This window comes from Pelmatolapia mariae, linkage group LG23 (genome assembly GCF_036321145.2).
Source record: "Pelmatolapia mariae isolate MD_Pm_ZW linkage group LG23, Pm_UMD_F_2, whole genome shotgun sequence".
Classification (NCBI taxonomy): domain Eukaryota; kingdom Metazoa; phylum Chordata; class Actinopteri; order Cichliformes; family Cichlidae; genus Pelmatolapia; species Pelmatolapia mariae.
The window spans coordinates 4408004-4424575 of NC_086246.1; the positions used below are offsets into that span (position 1 = coordinate 4408004).

The 16572-nt window shown below is 41.1% G+C and overlaps 1 protein-coding gene across 1 annotated transcript; it reads right to left on the bottom strand.

Moving 5' to 3' along the window:
• Nucleotides 1-557: 557 nt before the first annotated feature.
• Nucleotides 558-15716, bottom strand: LOC134620445 (protein downstream neighbor of son homolog). Its single transcript, XM_063466606.1, has 12 exons — nt 15032-15716; nt 14833-14907; nt 14509-14703; nt 9323-9501; nt 8097-8172; nt 7925-8027; nt 7476-7578; nt 2454-2591; nt 2170-2368; nt 2001-2070; nt 1761-1891; nt 558-1277 (listed from the first exon to the last, which is right to left on the bottom strand). The coding sequence occupies exons 1-12, from the start codon at nt 15452-15454 to the stop codon at nt 1137-1139; spliced, it is 1833 nt and encodes a 610-aa protein (XP_063322676.1). The 5' UTR covers nt 15455-15716; the 3' UTR covers nt 558-1136.
• Nucleotides 15717-16572: the final 856 nt, after the last annotated feature.

The following is a 16572-nucleotide window of genomic DNA, read 5'->3' on the forward strand; positions in this document are numbered from 1 at the left end:
GCAATAGACTTTAATACTTGAAATGTGCAATTCACTTGTATTTTTATTTTTTATTGTTATTTATTCTATTTATCCCCTTCGTATGTTTATCTATATATGTCTCTGTATTTATATGTGTATATATATATAATATTCTCCTCACGCTCTGTAACTTCTGTCGGTGTTGTGCTTTTTTGGAAACCGAATTTCCCAGAGGAATCCACCCGAGGGATTAATAAAGTTCTATCTTATCTTATCTTATCTTAATAAATTGTTATTTATTTTATCATTGAACCACGTCTCTGTACTGAGCATAGGGGACCTAAATGTCTTCTCAGTGACTAGCATCATCACAGTCCTGTATTCTCTGGGTGAAATTCCCAGGGTGGTGTTGTCGGTTTGTCTATCAGATTGTGAAGAGTATCCACTTCTCCCTCCTCGACATTTGATAAATGACTTCATCCACCCATCTTATATGTTGAAAACATCAAAGCAACAAACTTGCTCACCATGTTTTCTTGATACGGCTGTTAATAAATCTCTCGAGCTCAGTAACTTTAACACAGCGTACATTTATTTCATCAGCATTCCAGTACCTGAAAACATTCCAGCATTTGTCGTTGATAAATCTCACATGAGAAGAAAGATTAAAAGTAATTAAGCAATCTAGAGTTTAATAAATAATCACATCCGGTGCAGTGCAATAAAATTTGCTTGAAAGAAACCTCAACATAAACAGACACTTAAGCTGTGTACATGCCGGAAGTGATTCGCTCATCACACGTTGCTTTGAAGCTGCTGGTTGGTCGCTTGCTATCATTCCAGGCCCCAGTTGCCCAGATGACCCTGTAATGTATTTAACACTACCCTGTAAATCAACAATATTCTTCATTCCCACAGGTAGCACTTCAGGCTTTCACCTGACGCCTGTAAATTAATAAACTTTTATTCTGAATCCCGTCTACTTCACATCACCAGTGGTTATTTTGCCCGCTGTAGTCGTGGAAAACCTTTCACTTTCTGGTCAGCGTGTAGCTGTGAATCTCTTCCAGTATGCACACAGCGTCACAGTGGAATCTGATCTGAGTTTCAGGATTGCAGCTGTTAACTCAAATGAATACAAACTTCTTTGTGTTGTGTAAACTCTCAGCACTCTCTTAGTTCTTCCATGTGTAGCTGCAGTTGTTCATGGTGATGTGTGTCAGGGCTGTCTTTCCCAGGGTGGAAGGCTGCTGCAGCTGCTGGATGGAAGCAGGATGGAGACCACAAGAGGACAGTTCTACCGAGGCCTCACCAACCTGCAAAGTGTGCACAGAGTAAATACCACTAGACTAATTCACACTTTCTCTCCAACTATTTTAGAATAAACCTGAGGTTGTTAGCACCAAGTGCTGTGGACAGCACGTTGACACAGGTTAACAGACAAACAGCAAAACCAGCCATGCAAACTAGCTCGTTCAACATCTGCATTATTTAAATTACCAATGCACGTGCCAGAAACCAGAGCGCCTCAGTGGGTACATTTAGTAAATTATAGTAAATTAAGTGGCTGGCCCGACTGTGTGAGGAAGATAGAAGCTTCACACATGTTACATGCAAATAATCCTGGTTATGGTTTAGGCATCATCTGCAGGCTGCTCGCTAAGAAGTAAAGTTGACATTAAAGTTGATTTGAACATATTCAGGCTACAGCTCATACATACATGATATTCATGACAACTAAATCAAACAAAAAGCAGCTTCATGTCTTCTGCGTGTGTGTGTGTGTGTGTGTGTGTTACCTGTTGCTTGGTGCTGTGTATGTTCATAACCGCGGTAGGAGTATGTGTGTAAAGCGCAGCTGAGAAGTTTCCTTTCTGTGCAGCCCGAAGTAAAGTTAGGATAGCATGGACAGACGAGGGGAGGACAGGTCCTGCAGTGTGGCAAGTACAAGTATACTGAACAACAATACTGAACACTAACAAGCACAGTGGGAGCTGAGAACTGATACGAGATAAACGTCTGCTCCTCCAGCTGCGTACCTGTGATCTCCAGACTGCTGATGTTCTGGTAGGAAGAACCAACTTGACTTCTCACGTTCACACAACGGCTCTACAAAAGCATAAATCACACACAGTGTCAAATTCAACACAGAAGTATAAATGATACATGAGAGGGTTACAGACAGCGCTCCGTGTGTGCTCCAAACACCTTCAGAGTGTGCATTGTAGCTCCTCTAAAAGCACAGGGAGCCAACAGTGTGGGCGGTAACCCTGCCTGGGAGCCAGATGAAGCAACCACACCCTTCCAATTGATGAAGAAGTTGATGAGAGTGAAAGTGTGAAGTCCTTGCACACATATCACAGACTCAGGCTTATGGTCCAGAGACATGATGTGGCCCTCCTTATGACTAAAGAAAAGAGGTCAAGGAGCTGTCACAGAAAAACACAGAGTACACGTAAAACAGACTAATGTGACTGTGCTAATGAGGATACAGCTGTAGGGTGTGGAGGTCTGGCTTCTTGATTTTGTCCTGGACTCCCATCTCCTTCAGCCAAGACAAAGTGCTGTCTTCATCGCTGTCGTCTTCATCATGGTCTTCTCCATCACCTGTATCTCTCAGCTTGGAGCACCTACGCATTAAGACCACATTTACACACGATGGCACAAAAACACCACAACAAAAGGTTCCTCTTATGTCTGACTGATTGCTGTTTTTAGACCATGACTGATTACACTTTTAAAATTTCCAGGTTATTAGTGCCTCATTTTTCCTTATTGTATATTTAAAGCATGACAACTGGTTATATCTAGTTCCTTCTACAGGCCTTTATGGCTTAACTTATCGTTAAGGTAGACTTTCATATGTGGTGCTCTCTGCTTCTCCTTGCTAACAGTTTTATGGCCCTTGGGTCATTATCATAAAAAAAACTTGAGTTTTTACTTTTCTTATCTTTTGTAGAGTGCAGGTTTCGTTTTATTGCCCCAAAATAAAGTTATTCCAGTCATTTCCCGTTTAATAAACATTTAATTTAATCTAATTAACAAGAATAGTCCAGGCATCTGAGTCTCTTAAAACAGATCAGTTGTATCTGACGCATGAATATTCTAATCTACGCCATGTATTTGGACTACCGAAGCCTCTGCTGCAATCTAATTAAATCCTTTCTTTACTCCTCTTGATTGGGTTGTGCAAACCATTTACATGAAGGGTAATCATACCATGTACTTGATTTTGCATTTGGTTGTTTTTTGTTTTAACAGTTGAGTTACGTGATGACCAAACATGAGCTGTTGCAGAACTATGAAGCACACTGATGGATATTTTCAAAAAGAAAGAATGAGAGAGAGAAAACAACACTGGAAGAACTTCATTTTAGCGTTAGCTATTTTGGTGTGTGAGGGATAATGTAGCTAACCCAGCAGAGCCCCCTTAATGCAACAGAAAAAAAACAACTTCTAAAGTGTGTTCTGTGCATTTTGTCCATTTAGATTCGATCTTTCACCCAAATGTTTTATTATTCAGTGGATATTCTGAATTATGCTTATGTTAGGCATAGGGGTACCTGGTCATCATGCACATACAAACAGTCATAACCCACCATGTCATTGAAAGTTGGGTTCAATGACATAATGAGGTCAGACACTCCCTGGTGCACTCGCCTTGCTGTCAGCGGTCCAAGCGTCCAGTGCAATGGCCAGGAAACTATGAATGTTAGAAGAAACATCTGTAGTACTGAGTGTTGCCAGTACTTGGCTGCTCCATCCAGTATTTGAATCCATAGTGTGGTACTGCGCCTGTATGGACACTGATCCACAGCCGGGTAAGAACAGCCCCACGGACCAGCTTCAGTGAATAATACTGTGAGAAGACGACTCCGCTGAGAACCAGAGCTCTGTCCACGCAGAAACCAAGAAAATGTGGTTCCATGAAAGTGAAATGTGAACCACAATCAGTTATTACACATGCCAGCGATGGCATTACTTGGTGTTGACTTCCCTAACTGCACATTCTCTTACCAAAATGCTTCATTATTGTGATGCAGTTCTTTTAAACTGTTGCCTTCAGTTAGAGCTGGGCGATATAAGATTTTTTCATATCACGATATGTTTTTTTTTTTTCATTTCAGGCGATAACGATATATATCACGATATAAGCCAAATAACTATATTTGTAAGATTTAAATGTGCCGTTTCTCACAAGTAAAATGTGAAATAATCTGCAGCTTGTTTTGATTTAAATATTTATTTCTCATAATAAGTTCAACAGGGTAGATGTACTTAAGGAACATGAGACTTTTTCAGATAAATAAAGGCAAATATTGCAAACTACACAAAAGGCAGCCGCTAAAGCGTTTAAGTTTCAAAATAGAACAAACAAAGCTACTAAATTGTCAATTCCACTTAGAAACAAAATATTAATTCTAAAAATAAATCTTAGTTTGTTTTACAGAAGAACAGACAAAATTGACTAACTTTTGTCAATATCAAATAAACTGAGAACTAAAAGGAAATTTTCAATCTCTTCTTGTTGTAAAGCTTAGCTTTTCAAACAGTTACTTTAGTCTGACAAAAGCCGAATGATGAATTAGCGCTTTCAGTCACAGATTGAGCATGCACCGGTTTATTGTATTTCCAGACTTGCTTTCGGCACAATTTACAGTGCGCGCTACTCTGTTTTTTGTCAGACTTGAAATAGCCGAAATACCTTCACACTACAGAACTTCTATGGCCCTTCCGTTCGACAATCTCTCCGGAATTGGAACCGTCATCTGTTTTCTCTTCGGTAACCTTCGGTCATGCTCTCGGTTCCGAAGGTTACCAAGAGCGTGGTTACACTCCTGCTCCTCCATTACCCGGGCGGCACGGCGGCTAGCTGCTTCCCAAACAAATACACGTGCGGCTTGGAACTTGTGCTGTACGTAACAAGTCACGTGATGTGACGCTGCGGCTGTGATTGGTTCGGCTCTGCGCTAATTAATTTGGATTGGCTGTTCTTTTTTTTTTTTTTTAAGAGGACAAGAGAGATGCGGACTATCGCAATAGTTTAATTTTCTATCGAGAAAAAGTTATTTCGCAATACATATCGTTATCGTTCTATCGCCCAGCTCTACCTTCAGCTGAGAAGTGGTAATTTAGCACAGCCATTGGAAGCTTTGCAGGGTTGCTCTGTTAGCTCTCATATGTCCTGACTTGGGTGTACACTTCTCAGTTTCTGCCTCGAGGTGTCCTGTGCAGCAGATCCCCTTGGTCTCCTTAAATCCTCCACTGCCTTGTTTGCCCTGCTGTACACTACCAGCCTGTACACTTGTACTCTGGCAGCAGGGCTGGTGTCTGGGATCAAATGTCTTGCTTCGGGTTTTGCTGCTGTATTCTGAGTTTGACTCCACTCAGGGCTCTTGAGCTGTTTTAATAAAATCATTTATAGAATCAGATGTTGTATCCTTCCAAGGCTTCCACATGTTGGGAGGCTCCAGGTCTGCTCATGAATGCAGATTCGAGTTCCACTCTTCCATATCAGCTCATCTTCCCACCCTGTTGGTCGTCGTCTTCAAATCAGTTATTAGGTCGCCTAGTTTCTGTTAAAGTTCTGCTATCATTTCTCAGATTGTCTCTAATGTTTTCTTGAAACTCACCCAGGTCGAACTGAACCTCTTGACTTACGTCTGTGTGGATAGCAGCTAGGGCTGCCACGATTAGTCGACTAGTCACGATTACGTCGACTATCAAAATCATCGACGACAAATTTAATAATGGATGTGTCGTTTAAAGCCTTGTAGGAATAAGTAGTAGGTTTTAAGAGTGTAATAACGGACTGAAACAGAAGATGGCAGCACTGCATGTACAAGGATGCCAGCTGCTGTTAAACCCCGAAGAAGAAGAAGAAGCAGTGTCCGGTATCGTAGCTGTGTCCAAATTCAGGGCCCGCATCCTTCGGAGGCCGCATTTGAAGACCGATTACGTTACAGCAATGCGATGAAGGCTGTCCAACTCGAAGACTTCGGCAAATACAGCCGACAAATGTGTCCTAGTTTTCCCCAGATTTGAAGGACGGGTCGGGCTTATGGCCCAACGTATCCCAGAATTCATAGTCCAGCCCAGCCAATTCCAATTTCCAACAATGGCAGCAGCTAGTTAGTTTAATATTACTCTTATTATTCTTTGTGGGTCCCAAAATAAACGTTTAACATATTTTCAGGCGAGAATGTAGCTGTGTAAACCTCAAATATCTGCTCAGTTTATCAAGACACCACATATTTTCAAAAGCACTCCGACGTTTTCGGAGACGTCTGTTACCCACCAGCTCGATAGCTAGCCGAGGGCAAGGCTCAGTAGAGCCCATGAGAACACCGGATTCCCGGCAAATCGTTTTCAAACCCACTGCCGTCTTTCACTACTCAGGCTAAACATATATGAGTCACTTAGATAACTTAAAAATGTTATTGTTTGGCTTTTTCGGTATTTTATTTGTTCCTGAGTAAATCGGTTTGGCTGAGATTAAAGTTATAGTTTTTACACAGCTGAATAAACGTCAAGCAGACAGCTGATTATCAGAAGTGTGAGATGCTGGAGAATTTACTCCGGTGTCCTGTTATATTTTAGATAGCAAGGAGTTTATTAAACTTCACCGAAACAATCTGCAAATTTCATTAAAATTTAATAAACTATCATCTTGTCTTTATTTTTAGTTAGCACACCTCAAACACAAGCTAATGACAGTTATTTAAGAGCAGATGCTGCTGGTGCAATAAGCTGTACGTTTACGTCCAATGGATGATGATCTGATTAGTCAACTAATCGGATCATGCATCTGTTGAATGTAAAACATACAGCTTATTGCACCAGCAGCATCTGCTCTCCAAATTCAGGGGTCAAAAGATGTGGCCCCTGAATTTGGCACAGTAAGCGGAGACTGCTTCTTCTTCTTCGGGGATTAACGGCAGCTGGCATCCTTGTAATGCAGTGCTGCCATCTTCTGTTTCAGTCCGTTATTACACTCTTAAGTCCTGCTACTTATTCCTGCGTCTTTCTGGATCTCACAAAGCTTCAAACGACGCATCGGCTCATGGCCGCTCAGACATCGTGTTTGTCTCTTCAATCGTTTTTTTAAAAATCTTTCCCCCATTCTTACAAAATGTTGCTTTTACCCTTCAATCGTTATTAGGTGCAAATCTTGTTTGTAATTTTATCTGTACCTGGTGAAGTTGGTGGAGTTAAAGACATGCTGTGATTTTGGCTGTATGTACAAATGAACGACAGAACGTCTACACAGAACAGGAGAGCAATGGCAGCTCCGCCAGATGTGAAGTACCCAAAGATTTCTCACTTTAAAAAAAGAAGTATTATTATTTATTATTAGCTGTATGAGAAGTCAGCTATTCCAGAATGACATGAAGCTGTGTGGAAACTGCTGAGTGAGTCCAAACTGACATTTTACACATATTTTAAAAACAGTGATCAGAACCCTGACAGCTCGCAGCCCGACTGAGCACAGACAATGAAAGAGCAGTACTTACGTGACCTCTTGTTCCTTCTGCTCCTCCTCTTGGTGAATGGTCTGCTTCTGTGCCTCCCTGCGCCTCCTCTCTTCCTCCAGCAGAGGGAGGCTGAACTCTATACCTACAAGAGTAACCTGATCAGTGAGGAGCAGCGAATGATGAAGCTGTCATGTTGCTCCTCTGTTCAGTCCTAACCTCAGGCTAGAGCTCTGACATTGTTTAACTCCTACAGCTAATTTTTCTTGTACTTTTTTATTTGCCAAGTCATGTCTTAAAGAATAAACTACAGGCAAAGCTTTTTCATACAGCGGTCAGGTTTGTGGACTGTTTTACTGCCACTACATGTCACATTTCAGACGAGTGGAAAGAAAATGTTGGTTGTCCACGCTGCCTTATCAGCCTTTTACGGCTGTAAATGTATCAAATGAAGATTAATTTTGAGACCAAAGCTACAGTTCAGCTCTTACCTTCAGCCTTCATTGCCTCTCTGAGGCCCCTGGTTGTGGGGGAAATGAAAGCAGTGATGCTGCTGGATCCTCCAAGACCTGCTGCCCGGAACAACACTGTGAACTGACAATGAAACAGATGAGCTGAAGGGCGTGTTGCTGAGCACAGTTCAGGTTGCATATTAACACCTACCTGATAGGAACAGAGGTAGAAGTATGGACACAGTCTGGCCTTTAATAGACTGTAGAGAGACGACAGACTGACGGACCTGAACAACAAACATGGACAAAGGAAGGAGTGTGGGAATAATGCCACTGAATACATGTGCAGTATACAGAATACATGCAGGTCAACTGTTGACTTAGTGAACGCATTTCTACTGTGATGAGTCAGCAGGTGTACTTGACCATATTTATTTCAAGATTTTCATAACATTATTTTTCAGATTTAAAGTGAGATAACTTTGAATATAATATGAATTAAATTGTAATATGATATTAAAAATACCAAAATAAAGATTTTTGAAGAACAACGAGCCACTGACCCGGCCCGTGAGGTTGGACACCAAATTATTATTAACATTTACACAATGTCCATTTTCAGCAACACAAACGTTTGCACTGAGGCACAGCGCAGACTTCAGACTGCTCCCTGTTCGTTATTGCAGCCAGCAGACACTCCTCTACAGACTCACAGGCAAACTCACAACACACGCACACATCACCTGGTCCAGGAGATACAACAATGTCAGAAGTCTTTTTGCAGATCATCACCATGGAGCTCCACCTAAAAATGCTATTTCATTGTGTGGCTGCTCTTACTTGGCCAAAACACATTTGTGTTAAACTTGGCCATGAAACACTTCACTGTACAAAGGTTCATTTAATGTGCAACCCTGCTGTGTGAGATTTAACACCATCTGTGAAGCTGGATTTAGGAAATAAGTGTTTAAACATGTTTAGTGCTAGCACAGAACGTGATGTCACTGGGTCCGGTGGTTAGCTGGTTGCTGCTAACAGACTCAGTTTGTGTTAGCTAACTGTGACAGAGCTGATAACTCGGTCCCTGATACTAAAACACAGTCTAAGGAGGTCGTAACTTCTCTCTCTGACAGATTTATTGGGGTTACTCAGCCTAACAATGACCTCTTTCATCTATTCGGACCTCCAGTGTGAAGATCTCAAATCTTAGAATCATGTTTTTTTTTTAATGATTCATTTATCAATAGGACATAACAGTGAAACCACCTGTCAGTCAGTTATACATAAAATGGCTGTAATTCCTAAACACACAATATTTCTATTAAAATCCGTCGAGTTAAAGCTGAAAGTCTGTGATTCAATCACATCTTGACTCATTTAAAATCAGAGAGAAAAATGAAATCATTGCACTAAAACCTTGTCATCTATCAGCCTCACCATTCTGTCATGAGACTCTGCTGTATCGTTGCATCATGAGCCCAGGGGGCGCTCTTGCCAAAGAAGCTCCTTTCAGCGTTGATCCTAGGGAACAGAGACAGCCAGGGCATGGAGGGGTGCTGCCAGTAGACCAGGCTTTGCTGGAAGGCGCAGCGTAGATCTGAGCAGGACCTGGGATCCTGTAGCAGGCACAGAGACAAGTCGAGCTGAGGAACAAGCTACTGAAGAACCCAAGACAAACTAAGAGCTGTCAGGTATCCATATCAGCATACTTTATTAATACCTAAGGAAATTATGTGGGTTACAGTTGCTCCAGTACAGTAACAGTAACAGACGAGACTATTTAACGATACAATATGTTACAGATATCACACATGTGTATTTAGTTCCTCTGGAGATGATTTGTTCACTCTGGTGCTCTTAAGCTGCTGCAGATTTATTGTCATCTGGTATTGACTAATAACAAATACACACATGCATTTTGTGTGACAAGCACAAGTATGAAAACGTAATGGTGAAATAACTAGTAGCTCAGTGTTCCCACATGCAGAAGAAGCAACTGCTATTGCAACTAGAGATTTGATAGAGCAGCTGACCTGAGAGGTGGGATCATGGCCGAGCTGAAAACCTGGACCCTCAATGATTACGAAGACTATGTGAAGTAGGGCTGGGCCATATTATACCGTTCACGATAATACTGGTAAAAGCTAGGCAACGATAAGAAAATGACATATCGCGAGAGAATATGGGTAAAACACGCATGCGCAGTGCCGAAAAAGCACGGAGAATGCACGGTAACGGAGAATGTGAATGGGGAAAGTAGATTGTTGAGTGAAAAGGATGAGGCAGAATTGTTTTGTAAAAATGGTGCAGCTGAACTGGTTTGGTGTTTGTCCGTCAGATACACAAAAGAGCACTTGTTTTTGTAGAACATGCAAGTGGGCCGTCGTTATTGCCGTATTTGTCGGACTAAGGTGCTTGTAAAGCTGGGAGTAATCTGGGTCCTAAACTCCATTCTTTAAAGTCCCGAAGTCAAACGAACATCACTGAGAGTTTAAAACTGTCTAAATTCTTTCACCTTTAATGAAATGATCAGCATTGCTACTTTACCAGGTGTAACTATTTAGTTTAACATCCAGGCATCCATGAAAACAGAATTCATTACATTTAACGGAGTTAGAAGTTAGCAGGAAGTTAGCGGAAGTTAGCTAGCTAGTTTCGATAGTTACCTAAAGATGATATAGCATGTTCTGACTGAGAGATTTCTGAAAAAATGCAAACGTACAGCTCTGCTATCACTTCCAACATAAATGAAGACAGAAAACTAAACAGCAGTGACGTTTGTAGGGTTACTGAAGTTGGGCTAGCTGGTATATAATGATGTGCTACGTGATCGCTAGCGACACATGTTAGCATAACATAAACAGTGAAGCTGGAGGATGAACGCTAACTTTTATCCACTCAATAAAAGTTAGCGTGAAGGTTCCTGATGGTTAGAGACAAAAGCAATGGCATAGCAGGATGCTGTAAACAGACCAAACTTCAGTCAGGAGAAGAACTGAGATAATCCATCCACAATAGAAGGTTAGTCATTAATATACTGCAACAACACGGGAATAGAGCAGCTGTGATATAATGAATACAGCATTAATGAATCAATGGTACAGAAGTGGAGGACGCAAGAAGAATGAGTTGAATAAAGTTTGATTTATCTGACTGCTTTGTTTCACTTAATGTGCCTTATAATCCCGTGCACCTTATGGTCCGAGAAATACGTATTTGACTTTTTTATTTGGCACACTGCAGTATAATGTTGCAAAGCACCTCTTTATAACTTCAGTGGATATTATACATGGTTATGCTCAGGATATGTCAGCCCATTTCTACTGGAAATGCCTTTTGGTTAAACTTTCAGCAAGGAATTTGCATTTGCACTGTTAAATGTTTATATAGCTTTAATGCACATAAAAACAGCTACTTGTTTAAGCAAAATGAATGGATCGCGGTTTTTTGCGCTAGTAAAGTTGTGGAGTTGTATTTTGTCTTGCAGAAATTATATCGTCAGTTATATCGTTATCGCAAATTTTCAAATATATATTGTGATAAATATTTTTGGCCGTATCGCCCTGCCCTAATGTGAAGTAAGACTGGGCGATATGACCCAAAACTCATTTCTCGATATTCTTTAGCTGGATGACGATATATATCTCGATATTTTTTTAAAGCCATAAAGTAAGAACAAAACGAGAGTTCTTAGTCAAAGCTGTGTCCCAAATCTCATATAGGCACTTTTATTATCATACAGCGTAGATGTACATAAAGAAATTACTCAGAAATAAATTATCAGCATTAAATAATAATGCTCCATAAATAAAATAAAACTGTTGTTTTTGTGCATAACAAAGAGCTCATAATTGTGCAGTCCAACCATAAACTAACACACGCTGAGCATAATAACAGACAGATTTCACAGCTGCTCTGTTCCCAACTTCTACTGCGTGACTGACAGCCTGGAGTTTGAAATCCTCTTTGTAACCATGTCTCTTACAGATGCCATTTGTGGTCCTTATACACACAGTACGGTAGTGCTGGGCGATATGGAAAAAATATTTATCACGATATGAATTATTTTATATCACGATAACGATATATATCACGATATACCACCTGACCTGTGGTCATCTGGAAAGTACGCAGTCTGTAAACAGCGAGTGCCGAGGGTGCAGTCTTTGTTTTGAGTTACCGTAAAGCATGTCGCAAATCCGGGTGCACGTAAAGCAGTACCATGTTGCAAAACCACAAGACAGAGTTTCTTTGCGAAAAATATCATTTTTTTATACTTTATTTTCTCTTGCATAAAGTTCAGAGTATGTATAGTGAGAAGACAACACTAATATATTTGCCACAGGCTATTTAACCCTTTAAGACCTACCATAGAACCAAGTCCGCCAGAGCTTATGTTTACATTTTACATGCTGTAGTGCCATTTGTGGGAGCATTTCAAGTTGCTATACATCAATACAACTGTTATAGCCCAAATTTTAATAATATGTATGCATTAAGTCCATATTAACTACATAAATTGCAAACAAGTGCAATAAACTACAAAAAAATTGAAAATCTTTTTTTTTTTTACATATATTTCTAGTTAGAGAAATTTAAGAGGCGTATCCCTCAAAACTGTAAATACAAAAAAGTTGCACAAAATAGTTTCCAACCACGAGAAATTTATTTTGAGTGTGTTCATAGTTTTATGTTTGAGATACACTAATTTTTATATACTACAGGAAAAATGAAAATAAATAAATGCAAATTTGCAAAAACACAGCATGTGCATCAAAATAAACTATTTACAACAGTGTAATTTGACTTCTAAGCATCCCAGAAATGATACAGAAAAGCATAAAGTCAAACATGACTTTTAAAAACACCAACATAGGCTTTGAAGCTTAAAAAACTACATTTTCCGCGAAAATGACGTCACTTCCGGTTTCGGACAGGTAATGGCGGACATGCGATAGTTCGCGCTGACTTATATTCCAACATAGGAAGCTATGAACAGCTGATCGGATCGGCAAAGCCTGTTTCTGGAATATTATGTTTTTGTTGCTGGAAGTGCTTTTTATGCAATTTTTGCAAAGCTATATGTGGAAGAAAACTGTGACCTAGGGCAAACTAATGGAATAAGATGTAAGTACAACTCGGCTTCATATGCAAAAAAAACATTATTGCGCTACCTTACGTGGTTCCAGTTCTACAGGGATTTAAAAATAGTTAGGGAAAACGGAGTGTGCCTGCTCCGACTGGTTGTAAAGGGTTAATGATATATTTTATCTAATAATTTGTAAAATTCGGGTTAGAAACGATAGAAACGATAGAAGACAAATGGCACGATAGACACTTTTCTATCGTCCACATGATATATATCGTCATATCGCCCAGCACTACAGTACGGTAATATTACGTTGAAGCACAGTACGTATCACTCCGCGAGGCTCCTGACTACGGTAGCCGTAATGCTCCGACAATCCATCCAGCGGTGCAGCTCTGTAGCTTAGCAAAGTCGTACTGAAACATTTTTGACAGATTGCTGAGCGCCGTGTAGCATATAAAATCGGTTCGCGGTCATCAAGAACAACCAGAATTCATACAAAAGGCGCGCAGTCAACTTTTGAGAAAATGAAAGGATTTCAGGCCGTGCAGCCCCCGTGTGATGTGAATGCAACATTACAGACAATCCCCACTGTGGTCATCAATGAAACCAACCAACTGATCTACCCCACAACAGCAGTGATCAGTGAGATGTTTGGCAACAAAATGAGCACCCACAAGGAGCAGTACCCTCCATGGAGAAGGAAACTAGAGGCCAAGGTCAAGGCAGCATAGAGAGAAGTATTGGAGCTGCAGAAAGGTGTGATAAAGAAAGGGATGTCTAAGAAGTACAGCAAGCTGGTCATACCTGAGGGCTTGGAAACTGCCCATCAAAGACTCACAGCCTTGGCTAGCAGCTTGAAGAGGTACACCAGAGACATCAAAGCCATGAAAATCAAATCATCTAAGGTGTGAGGTGCTGGAGATGGAGCAATATCGAAAGAGCAAACAGCAGAAGCACACAACCCATGACAGCAATGCTCAGTGTTTAGTGGATCTAAGAGCAGACCACAGCAGCCTCCCTGAACGGGATCCATTAAGCATCACAGCAGCAGACATCCATGAGTCTCAAGCATGAAGCACTGGGCAGCACCAGGCCCTGACGTCATCCACGCCTGCTGGCTAAAGAAGCTCATATAGAGAAAATCCCTACTAATGACAGCAGGGACCTGCAATTTTCATTATTATTATAAATAATCATTATTAAGACGTGAATCTTTGTTTTAGACTGAGACTCATCAAACTGATCCAGGTTTGCATGGAAACTGTCACACTGATCATCTCTGTTATTCTGTGATATCATTTTTTAATTTGGTTACAGGAAAAAGCCAAGAAAAAAACAAGATTTTAGATTCAAACATCTGAAGAGGGTCTAAAATCGAAAAGTCGTAAAATGGTGAGGGCTCAACAAGTGCTGAAAAAAATATTTATTTGGAGGGCTGTAACTGGTGTCACTAGTGTCTCCATAGCGACATATAAATGCACAGTGACTATTGTGTGCCTGTCCATCTTCCACATGTATGCAATGAGCCTACCTGTGGACTGTGTGGCAGGGGACTGAACTGTGCCCTGCAGTGCTGGCTGAGCCCCTGAGCTTCCTCCTGAGCCTTGAGCTGCTCTGCCCATGAAAGGGAGACCGGAGAGGTCAGGAGAAGACGAGTCTTCAGGCTCCAGTCTGCTGGATACTGGGTGCACACAGGAGCTGCAGTGGGAGCAGTGGCTTGGGGGCTCTAGAAGGACAGAGGGGAATCCTTTGAATACACGGTTATACACTGCACAACAGAAAACCTGGGAAAGAGTGACAATTCTCACAGATATGTCATTCAGCATTTACAAAAAAATGCAGAAAAAATTCCCACCTTTAGCAGTGAGCTTTTAATATCCTCCGGTTCTTCTTCCAACAACACATCACTCTCAGACAGAGATCCAGATTTCTGCAGCAGGACACAGACAAGAAAGGTGATGCGTTTAAGAGTGGGTCCTCTCATGTTTACATCTCTACCACATAAAAACAGGAGCTTCCTGACGACACGGGCAGTGCAAAGGACCGAGACCAACCTGGCTGGAAGCTTGTCGGTATTCCTGTTTTTGTGCCTCATCGAGCCTGGAGCTGAGAGCCAGATCTAGCGTGCCTTCTCTGCTCGATGATTCTTCATCTCTCTCACTGTCTGTGATCCCGGAGCTATCAGAGTCTTCAGGGTTAGAGGTGGCGTCGTTGAAAGTTAGGCGTTTCTTCTTAGAACTGTAAGTGTTTTCTATTTTTGCGAACGGGTTCCTGCGTTTTATTCCAACCCCGGAATGGTTCTGGGCGCCGGAGAGCGGTTCGGGGGAGAAAGCCCGCACGCACGTCGGAGATGAGCCGCTTTGTTCGGGGCTGTCTGTGGACCCGGCACCGGCGTCGCTTCGGGCTCTTTTGCACCTCATTCGCAAAATTTCCGCTGGTCGCTTGAAGCTGGGTGAGTATCCAAAGTGTTCCGACATCCTGTGGAGACGCAGTTTGCCCCAAACAATCCGCTTTTAGCGCTGTTTCCTTTAGAAAGCGCAGGCGCCGCGGCTGTTTTTGTTTTTCTGCGCTGTACAAATTTGGCGCGTAGCGTGCTGACGTAAAGAGTCCCCGCGTGTTAGTGGCTGTGAAAAGGAGCTAAACGGACGTCATTTGTTCATGTTTGTTTTTGTGACGCACGTTAAAAATAAATACACAATAATCTACAGTGTTAAGAGCAATTATTGTATCTGCTGGAGCCTTTACTCATCCGGAACTTTGGACATTATGGTACGTCAGGATGTGACGTCGTGTCGGGTTTTACTCCATTTGAATTGTATGATTTAAATTAATAATTTTATAATAATTAGAGACATTTACAGAAGGAGATGTTGGAACAGTTTGAAAACTTGAGGTTTTGTGGAAAGAACTTTTCAGAAAAACACCAGACAAAGCCTTGACTTCCGGCTTTGACTTCTTCTCTTCCTATATCAGCGCATATGTGGCGACATTGTCTGAGTGGCGACGCCTATCATCCAGGAGAATACTGCAGCGGCTTCCTGTGCCTTACCGGCGGATGTACTGTGAATATATCAGGACAGTGACGAGTACCTGGGACTTAGAGGGGATTTGAGACAAATCTTACGTCGCCAGCTTCGCACAGATCTACAAATGTAAGCTGCTTCCAAGTTCCAGTGTAAAACTGGGACATTTGGGCTTCCATTGTATACCTGCATTTTGTTTTCAGATGAAGCAGATTTTTCTTTCTAAAAAACACAAACAACCTTGAAAACGTGATTTATCATTGCAGACACTATACAGTAGCCTGTAAAGGTTAGTATATGGTTTAAATAATCTGTTTTTACCAGAGGTGGGTCGAGTATCCAAAAAATGTACTCAAGTAAGAGTATCATTACTTTAAAATATTATTACTCAAGTAAAAGTAAAAAGTAGTCGTCAAAAAAGTTACTCGAGTAAGAGTAAAAAAGTACTTGGTGAAAAGGCTACTCAAGTACTGAGTAAATAGCGAGTAACTGTTTGAAATGTCCAATTTATTTTATAAATAAATGCTATCAGACAATCAAAAATAAATAAATATACAAATTTTAGTATTTTC